The sequence below is a fragment of the Larimichthys crocea genome, chromosome XXI (genome assembly GCF_000972845.2).
Source record: "Larimichthys crocea isolate SSNF chromosome XXI, L_crocea_2.0, whole genome shotgun sequence".
Classification (NCBI taxonomy): Eukaryota; Metazoa; Chordata; class Actinopteri; family Sciaenidae; genus Larimichthys; species Larimichthys crocea.
The window spans coordinates 2,946,271-2,963,723 of NC_040031.1; the positions used below are offsets into that span (position 1 = coordinate 2,946,271).

The following is a 17,453-nucleotide window of genomic DNA, read 5'->3' on the forward strand; positions in this document are numbered from 1 at the left end:
TGCAGGCCTTGATCATTATCCACCTTCTTGTCTAGAAGAACTCTCACATTGTCATTCAGACTGATTGCATTGCTGCTTGACTGTTTGCTGAACCCATCTCCCACTTTGCTTATATTCTCCCTGACTGTAAATCTTCCTATCTACCTGTCTCCTCTATAGCTCCAGTCAGCTGTGATGCACTTAAGAGGTGCCTGATGCGCATTCCTCACACCTCGGAGTGCTTCGGCAACATCAACGCGTTCTTCAAAGAGAACGGCATCTCCACTCCTAAGTTACCCTCCATGCCGAAGATACCCTCCCAGCTCCCTGACGTTTCCAAGTACTTACCTACCTTTCCCCCTGAATTGCGCCAAGAGCTGTCCCAGATCCGACTCACGCGGGTCCCTCGAAACATTGCCCAGACTCTGACTGAGTTTTTGCCCAACAGCTCTGAGGGTTCAGTCAGCCCCAGTCTGTCCGGTCTTTCCCAGAGCCTTTCAACCATTCCACAGAAGCTCTCCCAGTTTCCAAGCCGGACGCAACAATACTTCCTCAACGTCCGGAACCGCCTCAACAGCCTTATGCCTCAAGATGCCTAAGAAACACATACAACAACAGCAAAAACAAGACAAGAATCAGCAAGATGTTGAACTAAACCGACTCGTCCGACACTCCCCTCTACCTCCACCTCATCATCCTCAGCTCCGGTCCCGCTCACCATCTCCATCCTCCCCCAACGGTAGTGCCCTCGAATTGCCCAATGTGCCATCCTACCCACGCCTGCCGCCAATTGTGAGCCCCCCATCAGAGCAGCTCAACTCACTGTCCCGCCAGCTGTCAGGTCTCTCTAATCCGGCGTTCTTCATTGAAGATGAGTCAGATGTTTCAGCAATAAGACCCACAGGTGAATCTGCAGCAGTGGAACATTAACTGTACTCCATCGTGATATTCATTGTGGATACCTGAACACTATAGTGGTTTGGTGTTGTTGTAGTGGATTTTGTTTGTTCATGTGTTGTTATGTGTTTCTTAAATAATCTCAGACACAAATGAATCACCTCAGTTAATTTGTTATACAATATACTGACTGTTTTAATAAAGAAGACAAAAGTGTGCCAGATTAGCCAGACTGAATGGCTTGCCAGATGAGTAAGCTGGTCCACTCAGCTATCCGTACACTCTTATACATGGCCAAGTTTCCAAGTGGATCCTCTTGCATTAGTATGATGTAGATTTGGGTTGCTCTCACACTGTCCTGCTTGCTTTGGACTTGCTTTGCCCCTTACAGTCCTCTCTTACATTCACATCATTTGCGATGCTCTTCATTAATCAACAAACGTTTTGTGCCTTCAGAGAGCTCTAGCCTCAGCCTTCGTCCGGCCGTCAATGTAGAGGATGTCGACTCAGACAATGAGAGAGGAAAAGAAGGAGGAGGGGGAGGTGAGGGACAGAGCAATATCCCTCAAATCCTCGCTCCCCAGGACCCGAAACTTACGACCCTCACTGTCCCTGTGACTCCTTCTGGAGGTCGTCAAAGGTGAGAAATACTACAAGAGTAGTAGTTTTTTTTTTTAAAATCTGCTTGTAGGACAGAAATTTAGAAATTTAATAACTTACAAAATAATGAAATATGAAAATGTTCATATTTTTACTTTTGGTTGATGCTGAATAATAAGTTAAACATTATGAGATTCCTATTTTTCTGAGCGTGCATTACAGTGTTTTAAATCTTTTTCTCTCGCCTCTTGTTTTTTATCCACAGTAAAGGAGATAAAGAGTAAGCAAACTGCTTGAGTTGTGATGCTTTTATTTATTTTTTGACAGTAATTTTTTTTTTCTCTAGTGAAACAATACATATTTCTAAATTATATGAACTCATGGCAAAGCATTTCACTAGAGGGACAGTTAGATCAGTAGATTTGTTGTTTGATTTATGTCAAGGTGCATGCTCTTATGTTCACAGAGTGAGAATTTTCATCCAAAATAAGATCAAATTAAACATTAATATTCTAGATTACAAAACAATCGCTTTGAAAATACAAATAATCTCAGTGGTTTAATGAATCAATGAATACATAATTTTGGAGTGAAACTCTTCACGTGTCTCTGTTTAGTGCAGCTTGAAATGGATCTACTGCCCTCTACAGTCTGCTGTAGTCACAGTTGGCAAAAGTATGAATGTTGGTCTGTGTGTAATTAGCGTGTTGCTTAGGAAAATCTGAAATTCCTTTCACTTAGTTCTCAAGGTTATGAAATCCTTTCTGCACATAAAAGACAATAAGAGCTGCCAAAATGAGCCACACAGGCAAACACAGACTGTTTTATGGAGCTAAAATTATCGTGTTTTTTGTTTCTTGTTTTGTATTGTTCTATGTTTTGAAGGTCTGATGTGTGCTTTTGCATGGCATTTTTTGTTCTTTTAGCTACTGTATTGTCATATGTCATATGGATATTAATTATGGATAACGTGGCAAACAAATAGGTGCATCACGGTCATGCACTTGCATCAGTACTGTAGGTGATTCTTCTCACTTGTTGTCGGTTTCTTGGATTAATATGCTTTCTCTGGCACACACATCTCTCACAAACCCTCTCTCCCCATCTCTCTTCATAAACACACACACACACCTATACACACACACACACACACACACACACACAACACACACACACACACAAACCCTGTTCTGACCATCCATGACAGTAGTGGAAGGAATCGTAGGACTATCTGGACAAAGATGTAAGATATCTGACCCTTATAAATACTGTATGGACTCATCTCTAGTATCCATCTATCAACACATTGTGCTGCCCAATCAATCACCATTCACAAGTCCATTTGAATTGACCCATCTTTGGTCGTTCTCTCATTAAATAACCATTTATCTTCAGTGTTCATTAATTTGCATTTCTCAAAATGTTCCCACATAATAATAATAATTTTACAAATACAGCAGAGTTAAAACTTAAACTAATAATGTTTCTGTGTTGACTTAACTTTAACAGTCGGAGACTGCACTCCCAAAGTGAAGATGATGATGATGAAGGAAGCACCCCTGTCAGAGCCTGGCCCAGCCAGTCCAGCCTGCACAGCACAGATGACATGTGAGCAATGGTCCACACACAAATGAAGAAAAGTGTGGGCACTTCATTTAACTGCTGACACTTAACAATATGTGGACTTTTTTCCCCCCCAAGACTGAAAGAGCGTCCTGCGTCTTCAGCCAGTCAGACCAGTACAGTGGTCAACGAGCGTCTTCAGGAGCTGGTCCGGATGTTTAAAGAAAGAACTGAGAAGGCAAAGGAGAAACTCATTGAACCTGACAGCTCAGATGAAGACAGCATTGTCCCCTGTGAGTATCTATTGGCAAAACAAGTCAGAAATATGCAGGGAGATAGTGGTCTAACAGTGGTGTATTATAGTATATTTTATTTCCAGGTTAAACGCCTTGTCCACACAGAGCCAGACACACAGCCGTCTTTAAACAAAAATCTACATGAATACACTGACAGACATACACAGGTGAGAAGTAACAGTAGCAGCTTCTCTCCAGGTTTCAACCTATCAGCTGTCCCACCTTCCCACCTATAGTTATACCACCAGTGTCTTTCCTTTAGTCCTCAGTGTTTTGATCAGTGGCTCCCAAAGTATATACCATATAAAATACCTGGCAACATTTGCATTAACAATAATGTCTATTTTTTCAAACATAACAGAATGTAAGAAATAAACATTTAAATTAAAATGAAAAAACTATTAATATTTTCACTACAGAACCAGGAACAGTAACAGAAAGTATTGTGCTGTTTTTCTACTTTGAGCCAAGATATTTTTTAGATCATTAAGAAATTTCTGCAAATTAATTCATTTGCATTACCTGAGTCTGTCTGTTTTCAAAAACATTTCCATGTCTTCTGAATCTTTGTCCCTTCCCCTCTCACTTTCCTCCAGCTCCTCCTCAGGCTCCGGCTCCAGCTCCTCCACCTGCTCCTGAAACTCAGCCATTGGACGTCGAAGCGAAGGAGGCACAAGCAGGTCCATCAGGAAAAAGTGGATGGATACGAGCCTGTATACACTACCGTTTCCCCGCCAGCATCGACCCTTTCACCAGTGAGAACCCAGCCGAATACGCTACCTGCCTCCTCCTACAGCTCCTACAGACATCTGTCTCCTAATGATGTGTCATTTACCCTTTTCTGTTCCATTTTTTCACAATCATAAGGACTTTTTGAACCAGTCCATCTTCTGTTGTCACCTTTCAATAATTCCAAGTCATGCAAACTTTGCTTAATAATACATTTTTATTATAGATTAGATTCTGCTTTCTTCTCATGCTCCTATCCTCGTCTTTCTCTAGTTAACAGTATATAATGGTAGTTGCTTGCTCATTGGCCATCACTTGTTCTGTAATTACTGAATGATCTCTTACTTCTTATTTTCTTATCCTCTGTCAAGTCTCCTACAATTTCTCCACCTCCCTCCATCCTTTCACCATTGTCTCTTTCCTCAGACCTAATGTATGTGCTGTGGATGTTATTGGTCTCTCTGGCATGGAACTGGAACGCGTGGTTCATCCCAGTCCGCTGGGCCTTCCCCTACCAGACTCCAAACAACATTTACTACTGGTTGCTGACCGACTACCTCTGTGACCTCATTTACATATTGGACATTACCATTTTCCAACCGCGGCTGCAGTTTGTTCGTGGAGGGGACATAGTGGTGAGCACAATATCATGACTGAAATTCTGTTGTCAGGAGACATGCTGCTGAAATCACTGTTTTATCATGAAAAAAATAAAGAATCACTGTAGTTATCAACAGCTGATATGACTGTATATTAAGATAAACCTGTCAGCATCGTTCATTTCTGCATTTGTTTTGTTTTTTTACAGTGTGACAAAAAAGACATGAGAAAGAATTACATGAAAACCAGACGCTTTAAAGTAAGTGACTAGAGATCAATAAAAGTTCACCTTTGTGTGAATTCTGTTTTTCTGGGCTTCACGTATTAAGTGGTGGTACCTTCCTTGTTTTTCAGTTTGATGTAGCCAGCCTTGTTCCCCTGGAGCTCTTCTATTTTAAAACTGGCATCAACCCTTTGCTTCGCTTGCCCAGGCTGCTGAAGGTGACGTTTATTACTGTGTATACAACAGTCCATTACAACCTGTTAGTGTCAGCACTCTGGAAACCAACCACTAAGAATCCTTGCACTCGGGGTGGCCTGTTAGCTTACCCGGTCCTTATTGCAGTGACCCATGTTTGATTCCAGCTTTGCTGCATGTCACCCCCACTCTCTCTCCCCTGAATCTCCTGTCCACCTCTGCACTGTTCAACAAAGCAGAGAAATGCCAAAAATAAAGAATCCTTGCACGTTTTTTTAGCCACAAGGTGTTAAATTTACTGAGCCACATGCAACAACTTTACACTGACAGTATCAATAAGCACTAATGCAATAGAAAGGGTAATATCCAAGGATCTATGAAGGCATTTTGGGAATGATTAGACATCACTCAAATGTTCGATAGCCAACTGTAAAACCAAACTCATCAGATATTTTTATGCCTCCTCAGATCAACTCCTTCTTTGAGTTCAATGAGCGTCTGGAGGCCATCTTGACCAAAGCCTACATCTACAGGTCAGCTTCAACCTGATGGTATCTCACTATGCTGGCAGTTGTCCTGCACTGCATTCTCTCTTTTTCTATCTCTGTATCCTTCTTCTCACTTTGCCTTCCTGTCTTGAGATGCCACACTGTGACACAGATCGATAAATGCCTGGTTTTAGGTGTTCAGTTCATGCAAACATGCTCTCTCACTCTGTGTTTCTCAGGGTGATCCGTACCACCACCTATCTTCTTTACTGTCTCCACTGTAATGCTTGTCTATACTACTGGGGCTCTGCCTTCAATGGGCTAGGATCAACCAAGTGGGTGTACAATGGCAAGGGCAACAGGTTAGTGGGATAAACACACATGCAAAAAAAGCTCACTCTGCCCTGTAATATTAAATATTTTTGTGCTCTTTCAGTCACACAAACTGTCTACATTATATCTCCTTTGGTCTATACTAGATGCATCCCTTAAGTTGCATCTGATGTGTTTTAAATCTCCTGTCCATCATGTTCAAGCCTCGCTTTGCCTCTTTTTAATGCCTCCTCTCCATGTCTCCGCTCAGTTACATCCGCTGTTACTACTTTGCGGTGAAGACCCTGATCACCATTGGTGGTTTGCCAGACCCTACCACCCTATTTGAGATTGTCTTCCAGCTCATCAACTATTTTGTCGGAGTTTTTGCCTTCTCTATCATGATTGGACAGGTATGGATGTTAATATAATGCAGACATTTGTGACAATCTTATGTGTCAAGATGGTGTTAAATCAAAGTTTATTGGTCTGTTATGCTCCTTTGTCTCTTAGATGCGTGATGTGGTTGGTGCAGCCACAGCGGGTCAGACCTACTACCGCACATGTATGGACAACACTATTCAATACATGTCCTCCTATCACATCCCCAAAGACGTCCAGAACCGTGTCAAAACCTGGTACAACTACACCTGGCAATCACAAGGCATGCTAGGTAAGGATAGCATTATGTGTGCATGTTCATATGTATCTTAGACATGGAACCCTTCACTCATGCTGTACCTCTTATTGTCTGCCTTCAAAGATGAGCAGGAGTTGCTGACTCAGTTGCCAGATAAAATGCGTCTGGACATCGCTGTAGATGTCAACTACTCCATCGTCAGCAAAGTCCCTCTTTTTCAGGTAGGAATTCTAATTAACATGAAAAGAAGGAGGTAAAGAAAATAAAGCTAGTGCCATATAGAGATTAATTTTGTTTTCCCTCTTGATAGGGTTGTGATAGACAGATGATCTTTGACATGCTGAAAAGCCTCCGCTCCGTTGTATACCTGCCTGGGGACTATGTCTGCAAAAAGGTACATGCTGTATGCACAGTTGGCTTGTGTTTTGTTTGCAGAAGACAACTGTAGGTGGTTTCAGTTATTTCCGCTCATTACCTACCTCTACCCCTCCTTTTCTGTTTTGCTCAGGGTGAGGTGGGTCGCGAGATGTACATCATAAAAGCGGGGGAGGTGCAGGTGGTTGGAGGACCTGATGGGAAGACAGTGTTTGTCACTCTCAGAGCAGGATCAGTCTTTGGAGAGATCAGGTGAAGAGATTTTTACACACAAAAAAATGGTTTTCTTAGTAAGCTGCCACCTCAGATATCTTATAAAACAATAGGATTTTGCATGAAAAAAAAAATCTACTACCTGATCTGTTTTTCCGAACTGAAACATCAAACGTGGCGGAAAAAAAAGTTTAACCACAATTTCTCTGAATGACAGTTTGCTTGCAGTAGGCGGGGGTAACAGACGCACAGCAAATGTAATCGCCCATGGCTTTGCAAATCTCTTCATCCTGGACAAGAAAGACCTGAATGAAATTCTGGTGCACTACCCCGAGTCCAAGAAACTGCTCCGCAAGAAGGCCAGGTTAAACATCAATAGCACTACACATGAGCAAATATCAGTACCCCACAACAACACCATTACTGTACTCTTTACATTTGATTTCTCTGTATTTCTCTGCTGTGGAACAGTACAAATGTAGATCAAACATGGACTTATACATGAGCTTTGCTTCCTTATTTGTATGTGTACAACTCTTACTTAATTCTGAGAGGAGTAACTCTTTCAACTGCAGGAAAATGCTTACTAAGGGAAAGAAACCTGAGCCCAAAGAAGAGGCTAAAGATCCCCCTCAGGTCCCGGCAGCCCCCGTTAGGACGGAGACCCCCAGATTGCTGAGAGCAGCCCTGGAGATGACAGAGAGATCCACTGGACTTAAAGGAGCGCTGGCTAAAGTCAAAGAAAAGTCCAACAAGTCTATTATCTCATTACAGGTAAACATACACAAAACCAAAGAATAGACAAATGCACATGTGGCAGTGACAACAAATATAGTGTACTTTATATATTATTTTAATATCTTCTTTTATCTTCCAGCCCTCTATCTCCTCATCCCTGCCTCCTCCATCTCCCACCTCCAGCTCCGGACCTGACAGAGACGTGGACACGCCATCACCTAGCTCTGCAATGTTTCGCTCGGCTTCCCGTTGCCGCAACAACTCTGTGACGCCTCGCTCTGCTTCACAGTGCCAGGGCGACGCAGACGAAGCGCTTGCCGTGGACCAAAGTGAGGAAGGTGTCAGTGAGGTAGAAGGTAATGAGGGTGGGAAGAGGAAGGAAAAGAAGTTGTGATAACTCTTTAACGGACAATGGAAGGAGGAGAACATCAAAAGAAAAGAAGTGGTTCCGGTGAGGACTGGATGTTTGTCCTTAAGGGGAAAATGTAAATTGGAGTAATCAAGGGGAAATAAAGAAAGAATCAAGTATATCTGCTATTAACTGACAGAATGGTTGAATGAAACAGAGAGGACATGTTGTAAATAAACACAATGTCCAAATCTGGTGAAATATAAAGGTAGTACTGTATTCCACTCCATAGCACACTATCTGCAGTAGTTGGCCGTTGTAATGTACCTGGAAAACTTAAATAACTGGTATATATAGCCACTATTCTGTCACAGTGCAGGATGAGCCATTTTTTCCAGGCCCACTTCATCTTGAGGGCGTTCCTGTCTGTCCGTGGTTCTGAACCAGTGGAAAGTACAGCTTCTCTGTTCATTTTAATCTCTCATTGCTTTGCAGTCTCCTTTCAGCCTCCACCCACTGTGTTCACCTTTTATTAGACGTAGGAGCAAGCCATTCCTTGCCTAGTTACTCTTCGGAATTCACATTTCCATCATCTACGCTGCGTTCACATGACTGAATTCAATGTAGCGATGATGATGAGTGAATTCTGTGTAGGATGGCATACTTAAGCCATACCAGTTTATAGTCATTTCTACAGAACCTCTTCTCTTCTTGTCTTTCTCAAACATACAAAATGTTTTTGCTGTTGTTGTCTGCGAATTGTTTACAGATTCTTTTGTAAACTTGAAAGTACAAGTTGCCTTATATTTTTTGTCTTTTACCTTCGTGTTGTGATGATGTAAGTAGAAGTACAGCTGTTTTTTGTTGTTGTTTTTTTATGGCTGTAACAACATCCATACTTCCATCATGGTATATACAAATATGAGTTGACAGGTCAATGTAAAGTCAACTCAGATTATTTTACATAGATTTTCTGTCTGTCTCTGAGCACGTCAAGGTCAAACATTGTCTAGCCTCTTGTTACTGTACAACAATGCTGCATTTTACACACTAATACATACTGTATTTCAAAGCGATCAAGTCATTATTACTAACTTATTTAGCCATTAACACATGTAATACCATTGCTGTACAGCTACAGTTGACATGTTCTTTTGTACAATAATGTAAATATATATATTTGTTTTTTGACATTTAGATGAATCAAATTGTCAGATTGTTAAATTAAATCTGCTGCAATGCTTTGCAGTGTCATGAGGATGTGAATGCTAAATATATATTTCCTTTGTGCTGTAAATGTGTTTAGGACTGTGTAATGATGTAAGAATTATACTTTTTGTACAGATGGTTTGATTATTGATACAACCTCAGAAGATCGAAACATAAACCAGCTAACCATACTGCCAGACAGTCTGTAGAAAGGATTATCAATGTTGTTTTTACTTTATGGTTTATGGTGTGTGTGCATGTGTGTGTGTGTGGGAGAGATGAGCACTTACTATGTAATCTAAACATGAGTGTAATAATGTGCTTATACTTGATTTTGTTGCTGACGTAGCCCTGTCTTTTGTGAAATAAATGACTGTTTTCAGCGTGTCTTGTCCTAGATTTCATGTATGTACCATAAACATTTAGACTGACAACACAACAAAGTGTAAAACACATCAAATTTAAAATAAATTAAAAATGAAAAGTCCAAACATTGTCAGAAGATGTAAAAAAAAACCTTAGTGAAAAATCCAGTGACACAGTTTTTCCACTTATTTAGGTCAAAGCTTGTAAAAAAAAAAAAAAAAAAAGGAGGTCAAGGCAGGCTAACCATGGTACTAACAGTTTTTTTGTGGCGGCAAGGTGAAGAGAAGAAAACCACATTTCCCACAATGCTCCGCCCAATGACGTCGGTGTTTTCTCTGCGGTCACCTGATCCAACTGAAAGCAGTCTGCCGACCGACATGTACAGCTTGTGGCGCGGCGTAAAGTAGCTTAGCGAGATGACAGCAGGCAGCGCGGCTCTCCGCTGACTTCCACCGAAATCTGTCACTTTGGTCGGTTAGCTGACACGTGAAGGATGATACGAGTCAAACGGCTTCTTGTTTAGAGGCTGCTGTTGATTGTGGAGATTGAACTTGTGCGGAGAGTTAGCAGAGGAATGGCTGGCTGACCCCCCCCCTCCTGTGATGGTCTGTTGTTCAGAGTAACCAAGAAGCTCCAGAGATGGATGACTGCGAAGGGGAGGACATGATAGAAACACCTGAGCTGCCTCTGGAGGTGAGTTAACCTCAGAAAACGGATCAGTCCAGCACAGAGTCTGATGTGTTGTTTACAGAAATACATCCATACACACATAATGGGAGTTGCAGGTTGTGTGACGGTCCACTCCTGGTGGGTGAGCACCATCCTGTCATCATCATACACTGCTCTTGTCAAAGGACAATGTGTCTTTCAGTCAGATCGTATGCTGTCAGATCATCCTGGGTTTGATTTCTCCCTTCCTGGATCAATAACCTGCAATCTAATGCTGTGTGTTTTCTGTCTCTCGCTGTAGATCATAGTTTACATCCTGAGCTTTCTTCACGCCTCAGACAGGAAGGAGGCCTCGTTGGTTTGCCGCAGATGGTACAGCGCCAGTCAAGACCTGCGCTTTCAGGTAATTCTGACCAGCCACCGAGCAACAGTCAGCAGAGCAGTGGCTGATCGTGAAGTGACTTTGGAAGTAAGTGTATGAGTGTGTAAAGCTTGAGGGCTTGATTTAACCCCATGACACCCCTCTGTTTGCTTCTCTGTGTGCAGAAGGATGTCACCTTCTGCTTCCCGGCTTCATCCTCGGCCCTGGAGCTGATCAGGGCTCTGGGCAGAAAGTCACGCTGCAGTCTGATAATCAGCCAGCTGGATGGGTTCAGTGTGTCCCGATCACTGCTTCTGGAGGTGCGGTTTGCTGTTACAGTTCAGCGACTAGATTCGTTTTTATAGCTGAAAGCAAAGTATTAGTTAGATTAGAAAGATTAGTACTAACTGGATGCCTGTGGGGAGTGTAACTGCTTTTTGCCATGATAGTACATCAGGGCTAAACAAGAAAAACTGGATGCAGAAGTGCGTGGAATTATATGAGGATTTTCTGATATGTGTGTTTAAACTGTACTAAAACTCTGTTGTCTTTGTTGTAGAAATTATACTGCTGCTATAATGTGAAGTCCTAGTTCCTCTGACTTTTATTAGTGTAATGTTTTCACTTCAAATGATCACAGGCTTCTCTGTGTGTTCGGCGAATCCCCCCCGCTTCGGGGGGCTCTTTTACCACAAAAGAAGTCTCCTCATGAAAGGCTAACACTGTAGATTCTTTTTGTAACGTACCATGTATGGAGTATTTGCACAGTATCACTCTTATCGTTTTAATTTCTCATCAGACTGACACAGTCATAATGAGATACGTTGCGGTCCAAAGGTCAGATGCACGAGTTTCTTTAGACTCCATTGACCTTTATCACACTATTGTGTGTATTTGCATGCGGAAGTGTGCGAGCGTTGAAATTCCCGTTAAAGATCTTGTGTATTGTCAAGTCGTAGAACCATTTCCTAGAAAGATAAGGAGGGCGCAAAATTTAATCCATTAGTTGAATCAATTAATTTGTTTATTTGGTGAGGCTGTAACACACATTGTCCACACACGTTTTTTTAAAGGCATAAAGACAGCAGGAAGTTAATTAAACAGCATCGGCCAACCCCCCCTCTTGCTGTCCTCGAGTTACCTTTAGCATTATCCCTCCAGAAAATCAATGACGCGAGTTCTTCATTTACAGATGGATTTATTTCTCTATTAAAATCCACTTTGTTGTCATAAACCCACCATCGAACTGCTACAGGGCAATGTAGGACAATGTAATAAACATGCATTCATTTAACAGAACATTGACATAGACTAATTAACATGACAAAACAAGCCTCGCTGGCTGCACACAACCTAGAGGGGATGCGTCTTCTTAAACAAAACAAAGTAGAAAAAAGAAGGAAATACCAAGTCACTTTAGACCAATTTAAACGGAGCATAGCACTTCTTCTGCTTACATGCCTCTGTCTTGCAATTAATTGCGTCCCCCGCACAACAGGTAACAAAAATCAATTCCCACCTAGTGCGCAAAACAAATAAATATTCCTGAAAATAAATCACATAAATAATATGTAAACAAAACTTTGAACTAATTGCAAATAATATTCAGTAACCTCCTAACCGCCACCCACTAGCCAAATACTGTTAAAATATGCGTGTGGCTGCTAGACGTGCGTCACTCACCAGCCCTGCTTCCTCAGTACTAAAAGCTATTTGCTTTACTCCAACGGTTCTTTAACCTCTCTATGAATTCTCATCATTTCTTCTTTCTGTCTGTCTCCCCCCTTCGTATGTCATCGTCTCTCTGTTTGTCTTTTTCCCTCTTCAGGTGGGTCTGTGCTTGGGCTCTAAGTTGGAGAGCTTGGCCCTGCCTGGTAGCAGTATAACAGAGGCCTCTCTGCTGGCCCTCCTCCCTCGTCTCACCTCCCTCCGCAGGCTAGACCTCCGGGGCCTGGACAGCCTCTTCATGTCTGGCGCTTTCCTCTCCAGGGAGGAGCAGAGGCAGCAGGTATTTGTTACTGTTATGTAATAGTGGGATGGCGGGGTGAGGCTGGAACATAGAACACAGTTTGTGATGGAGTGGACTGCTCTTTCTTTACAATCTATTTGGGCAATACTACAGCTCAAAATGCTTACTGACCAAGCCTCCAACAAAGTAACTAATATTCAAATGACAGACAGAGGGAATTTTGTTCTAAATTTATAGACTGATACATTTTTGCAGTGCTGGGAAAAATGGATTGTGCTTTTGTCCTACTGAGGTATTATTATACGACCTGACTGTATTTCCATCAGTATGACCAAAAACAAAGTGTTTTGTGTTACACTACATTTTCTTGTATTTTTATGTTTTTATTTTATCCAAAATGAAGTACAAAAAAAGACCTGAGCTGCTGATCAGTCTGTCACCATGTTCATCTTTAGGTAATTGTTTGACCACTGGAGAAGAAGTCAAATATTAACAAAAATACTGAAAATGCAAAGATCATCAACAAAGATCATACAGATGTACTCTGCCCCATGAAGCCAAAACAAATATTAGGATTACAGCATTTGAATGAAGATTCCTGTTACCTGTTTCATCATCAATAATAATTATGCCATAGAAATGTATGATTTTTCTGTGAAAACACCATGTCAAAATTGCAGTAACTACAAAACAAAGCTAAAAACAAAAACATACTGCACTGCTCCACTCTGGCTGTGAAATCTTGAATCAGGTGTTGCAGCACATGGGAGCAAAGATTGCCAAAGTTCTGGAGCTTCCCTGCCTTTCTTTTTTCCTGAACCTAACCAAGAAGTAACGCTTTCTGGAAGAAATCCCTCAGGGTACACTTTTGGATAAAGTAATAATAATCCACCTTAAAAGACAATAAACAAAAGCATGATAACCTCCTATTCTCCTACATTTCGAACTTTCTTAAGTATCTCCCTTTATCTGTAGTCCTCTGGGGAGTGGTGGGTGTTAGCACTGGTTACAAATGTAATAATGAGGGTGACTGATGGTACTGTGGTTAAATGTAACCTACGTATTAACATACTGAGTTTTTACTGCCATTTTTTGTGCACACAGCTTTATTGTTTTTCCACCTGCATTAATGTTCCAATTTCAGGTCAAACTCCATCTTCTTGTTCCAGGTCAGATCTGCTCTGTCAGGTCTAGAAGAGCTGGATCTATCCGACTTGCGCTATCTCTCCGATCTCACCTTCAATCGGCTCACCGGCTGTACCCCACGCCTCCGCCGCCTCTCGCTGGGCGGCTGCCATATAGCTTTCGAGTTCGACCCGTATCGTGGGTGCCCAGTGGGAGCGGTTGAGGATTCGTCAGCATTGCTGTCACTGAGAAACTTACGGAGGTTATTAATGGAGCAGAAATCCACACTCGTAGCTCTGGACCTCAGCAGAACCTCCATCACCCCTGAGTCACTACGCACTGTTGCACAGGTTTGGATACTTAACGTCTCTTCAACAACTTTATCGCACGAGCAGCCAGGAATGATTCTGCACAAATGAAACTGCTCATATCTCTGTACCTGTTCTGTGTAACAGTCTACTTTTATAATGGTTAAGTTTAATTTCTTTATGTTTTCTCTCTTCCAGGTTCAGGATTTGGTCTTGGAGGAACTGTGTTTGCACGGCTGTAAGGAGCTGACTGACTACTCGGTAGAGGTTCTGGTGAAGCATCAGCCAGACCTCCAGAGACTGGACATCAGTGCCTGCACTGAGCTGACCAACAGGTCTGTAGATGCTGTAGCACGAGGCCTGAAGACACTGACACACCTCTCCTTGTCCCGCGACTGGAGGATCACTGAAAAAGGTGCCCATATGTGTATTTTTGTTTTTGTGTTTATCATAGTTATCTAAAAAGTCTAATCAATACTGGGGCTTAAATATCATGTTTGTCCTGACCTAACTTACTTGTTGCAAATAGAACAGATGTATGCGTCCCGGTACTCTGTGGGTGTGCTGTGTGGAGCAGGTGATCATTTTAAGAAAACTGTGATGAGCATTTGGCTAGACTGGCTAGATAGATAATATAATTATGATTTAAAGTGATGATTTCTTGTCATCCACAGGCCTCGCTGACCTTCTGTCCGTGTCGTCCCTGAGGAGTCTGGATCTGTCTGAGTGTGTGCACATCAGCGGAACAGAGATAGTGAAAGGTTTGACGGGACCCAGTGCAACCAGAGCACAGCTGGAGACGCTCAACCTGAAGAGCTGCACCTACATTAGGGTCAGTCACATGTGTTTGTACATGACGTGTGTCTGCACAGGACATGTGTAAATGTGTCTGTGTGAAAACACACAGAAATAAAATAGCTCCTTCCTCCTCTCTTTTCAGGATCTTTCAGTTTTCTCTCTCACCCAGCTTCTTGGGAATACTCTCCACGAGCTGGACTTGACGTCATGTGTCAATGTGACCGACCTGTCTGTGCGCTCTATAGCCACATACCTGCAAAAGTTGGTAGTTCTGCGGCTCGGATGGTGTAAAGAAGTCACAGACTGGGGGCTGCTGGGGATGGTGGAAACAACCAAATGTGACCTTGACCATGAGACGGTGAGAACCACAGAAAATGTGCAGGGCCACTTTTGCAAAATAACAGATGTGTGTATATGTATATATATACTTATATAATGTACTTATCTCAACAGGGAGACAAAGGTCCCAGGTTCACCCGTACCTTCGGCAACATGGGCTTCTTCAAGCCTCCTCGTTTGCCATTTGATGAGCGACCCAAGCTGGTCACACAGAGGGACCTGGAGCAGTTCAAACAGCAGGATGGAGCTTCACTTTTAGCTCTCAGCAGGTTGCAGGAGCTTGACCTCTCTGCCTGCTGCAAACTCACTGACAGCAGCATCACAGAGGTGGGAGGCCGAGGACGAGGCAAATGTTTCAGTTTGTAGCACGAAGACAGAAATGTTCACGAGTCAATACGGTTTCTCCTCTCCTCAGGTGGTGCGTTACCCAGACCTCCACCGTCTGTCTCTCTCCATGCTGCCGGAGATCACTGATGCCAGCTTGGCATCAGTAGCCTGGCACTGCCGTAGCCTCACCAGCCTGGCTCTCAACCACTGCCCGGGAATCAGTGACCGCGGAGTGGCACAGGCTGCACCTTATCTAAAAAGGCTGCAGCATCTCTACCTCTCCTGCTGCAATAACATCACTGACAGGTGAGTGGCATACAATCCCACTGCTGTGTCTATTTCTAGAGATAAAGGATGAATTTCTTATCTCTTGACCTTTGAACCCCCAGATCTTTGTTCCTCCTGGTGCAGCACTGTAACCGTCTGCGAACACTTGACATCTCACGGTGCAAAAACATCTCAGTAACAACTGTGGACCTCCTCCAATCACAGCTGCCCTTCTTGGAAAATATCCACTACAGATTCATAGGTGGGGTTGATCTTACCCTTGCATTCTGACTGATTCAATGTCCTAAATGACCACTGGACCTTTTCAGTGACAAAACCTGCTGACCAAAGCATGCTCTGCGAGTTGAGCTTTTGCACATTTTTAGCCATTTGCACTATTTGTTTTGCAAAGTTGTCAGTCACCTACATGTCATCCGGTACTGTAAGTGATTTTTAAAAAGTCTGTTCGTCATGGAGCAGGTACAACTTTTATGAAATGATTGTGGAAATGGTTCTGTGTGTGGGGCAAATAATTTCATATGTATCGCTTGCATTCAAACAATCAAACTACGACATTCAACAGTCATGTTGTGTATGAATGGAACGTTTATGTTTAACTTATGTGGTGCATCATCACTGAGGACAAAGATTTCATGTAAGTAAGACCTTTCAAAGCGCTGTCTGCTATGTCAGTTAATATCACAGAAAATATTTATATAGCTAAAGTTAGGCAGAATTACAAAATAACAAAAGCTGCCCCATAATATGCTGAGTAATAATATATATATAATATTGTAATTATATATTTAACAATTTGGAAGTAATGGCACTCAAAATGAAAGATACAATTAATTCTTAACGTTCCAGTTTTATGTTGTTTTAAGGGCTAAAAAGATGTAAAACTTTAATTTAAATGTCTCATTTGTCCATGTCTGATTGTATTTTGTTTTTTTATATAACAAAACTGGAGAAATATTTTTTAGAACAATGACAGTTCTGTGCTGCTAAAGTAGAAAGATGGGATGTGAAGTGAAATAATGGTCCTAGAGTTCAACTTATAGACCAAGACAGCAGCAGCAGCGTGCCTGCCTCCATTTGTTGAATTAATGAAGGGTATTTAATCATTAATTATTTGAGAACTGACAGCATTATTGGGAGTTTTGAGGAGTCAAATTAAGAGTCTCAGATTTTAAGGAATTTATTGAAGAGGAGTAATATCTCACAAATCATGGTGCATTTTTTTTTTTTCAATGAAAATCTTTGGACATTTGCTGTTATACTGGATACTACATGCTTACCATAACTGTACAAACTGTAGTGTCGAACTAACTTGAATTTTCCTTTTGTTGTCTTGGTCAATCACTGTAGCCTAATTAAATAAAATCCCTTTATACTGTACTGTTAAATCATTTACTGTATACTCATACTGTTGTATGAGTTAGTATGACAGAGGGTGACTGTAAAGATGAAAAATCAAAGATAACAATTTTTTTTTTATAAATAAACCAAAGTTTGGCA

General features: G+C 41.9%; 2 protein-coding genes across 3 annotated transcripts; both read left to right on the forward strand.

The window, feature by feature from the left end:
• The first annotated feature begins 467 nt into the window (after positions 1-467).
• LOC104922123 (cyclic nucleotide-gated cation channel beta-1) lies at positions 468-8,948 on the forward strand. 2 transcript variants are annotated; one of them, XM_019279572.2, is made up of 20 exons: positions 468-883; positions 1,333-1,516; positions 1,742-1,756; positions 2,684-2,719; positions 2,986-3,084; positions 3,178-3,332; positions 3,932-4,090; positions 4,491-4,699; positions 4,873-4,923; positions 5,019-5,105; positions 5,551-5,615; positions 5,810-5,932; positions 6,154-6,295; positions 6,396-6,555; positions 6,646-6,743; positions 6,833-6,916; positions 7,031-7,149; positions 7,328-7,474; positions 7,686-7,884; positions 7,988-8,948. In XM_019279572.2, the coding sequence occupies exons 1-20, from the start codon at positions 571-573 to the stop codon at positions 8,240-8,242; spliced, it is 2,700 nt and encodes an 899-aa protein (XP_019135117.2). In that variant the 5' UTR covers positions 468-570; the 3' UTR covers positions 8,243-8,948. The 2 variants fall into 2 exon arrangements, with proteins under 2 accessions (XP_019135117.2, XP_027128342.1); XM_027272541.1 differs by lacking the exon at positions 2,684-2,719.
• Positions 8,949-10,105: 1,157 nt separating this feature from the next.
• Positions 10,106-17,333, forward strand: fbxl9 (F-box and leucine rich repeat protein). The gene is made up of 11 exons (XM_010734857.3): positions 10,106-10,465; positions 10,743-10,844; positions 10,988-11,122; positions 12,631-12,810; positions 13,941-14,246; positions 14,403-14,619; positions 14,879-15,036; positions 15,145-15,360; positions 15,456-15,668; positions 15,757-15,974; positions 16,058-17,333. Exons 1-11 carry the CDS (start codon positions 10,412-10,414, stop codon positions 16,224-16,226), a joined length of 1,968 nt encoding a protein of 655 aa, XP_010733159.2. The 5' UTR covers positions 10,106-10,411; the 3' UTR covers positions 16,227-17,333.
• Positions 17,334-17,453: the final 120 nt, after the last annotated feature.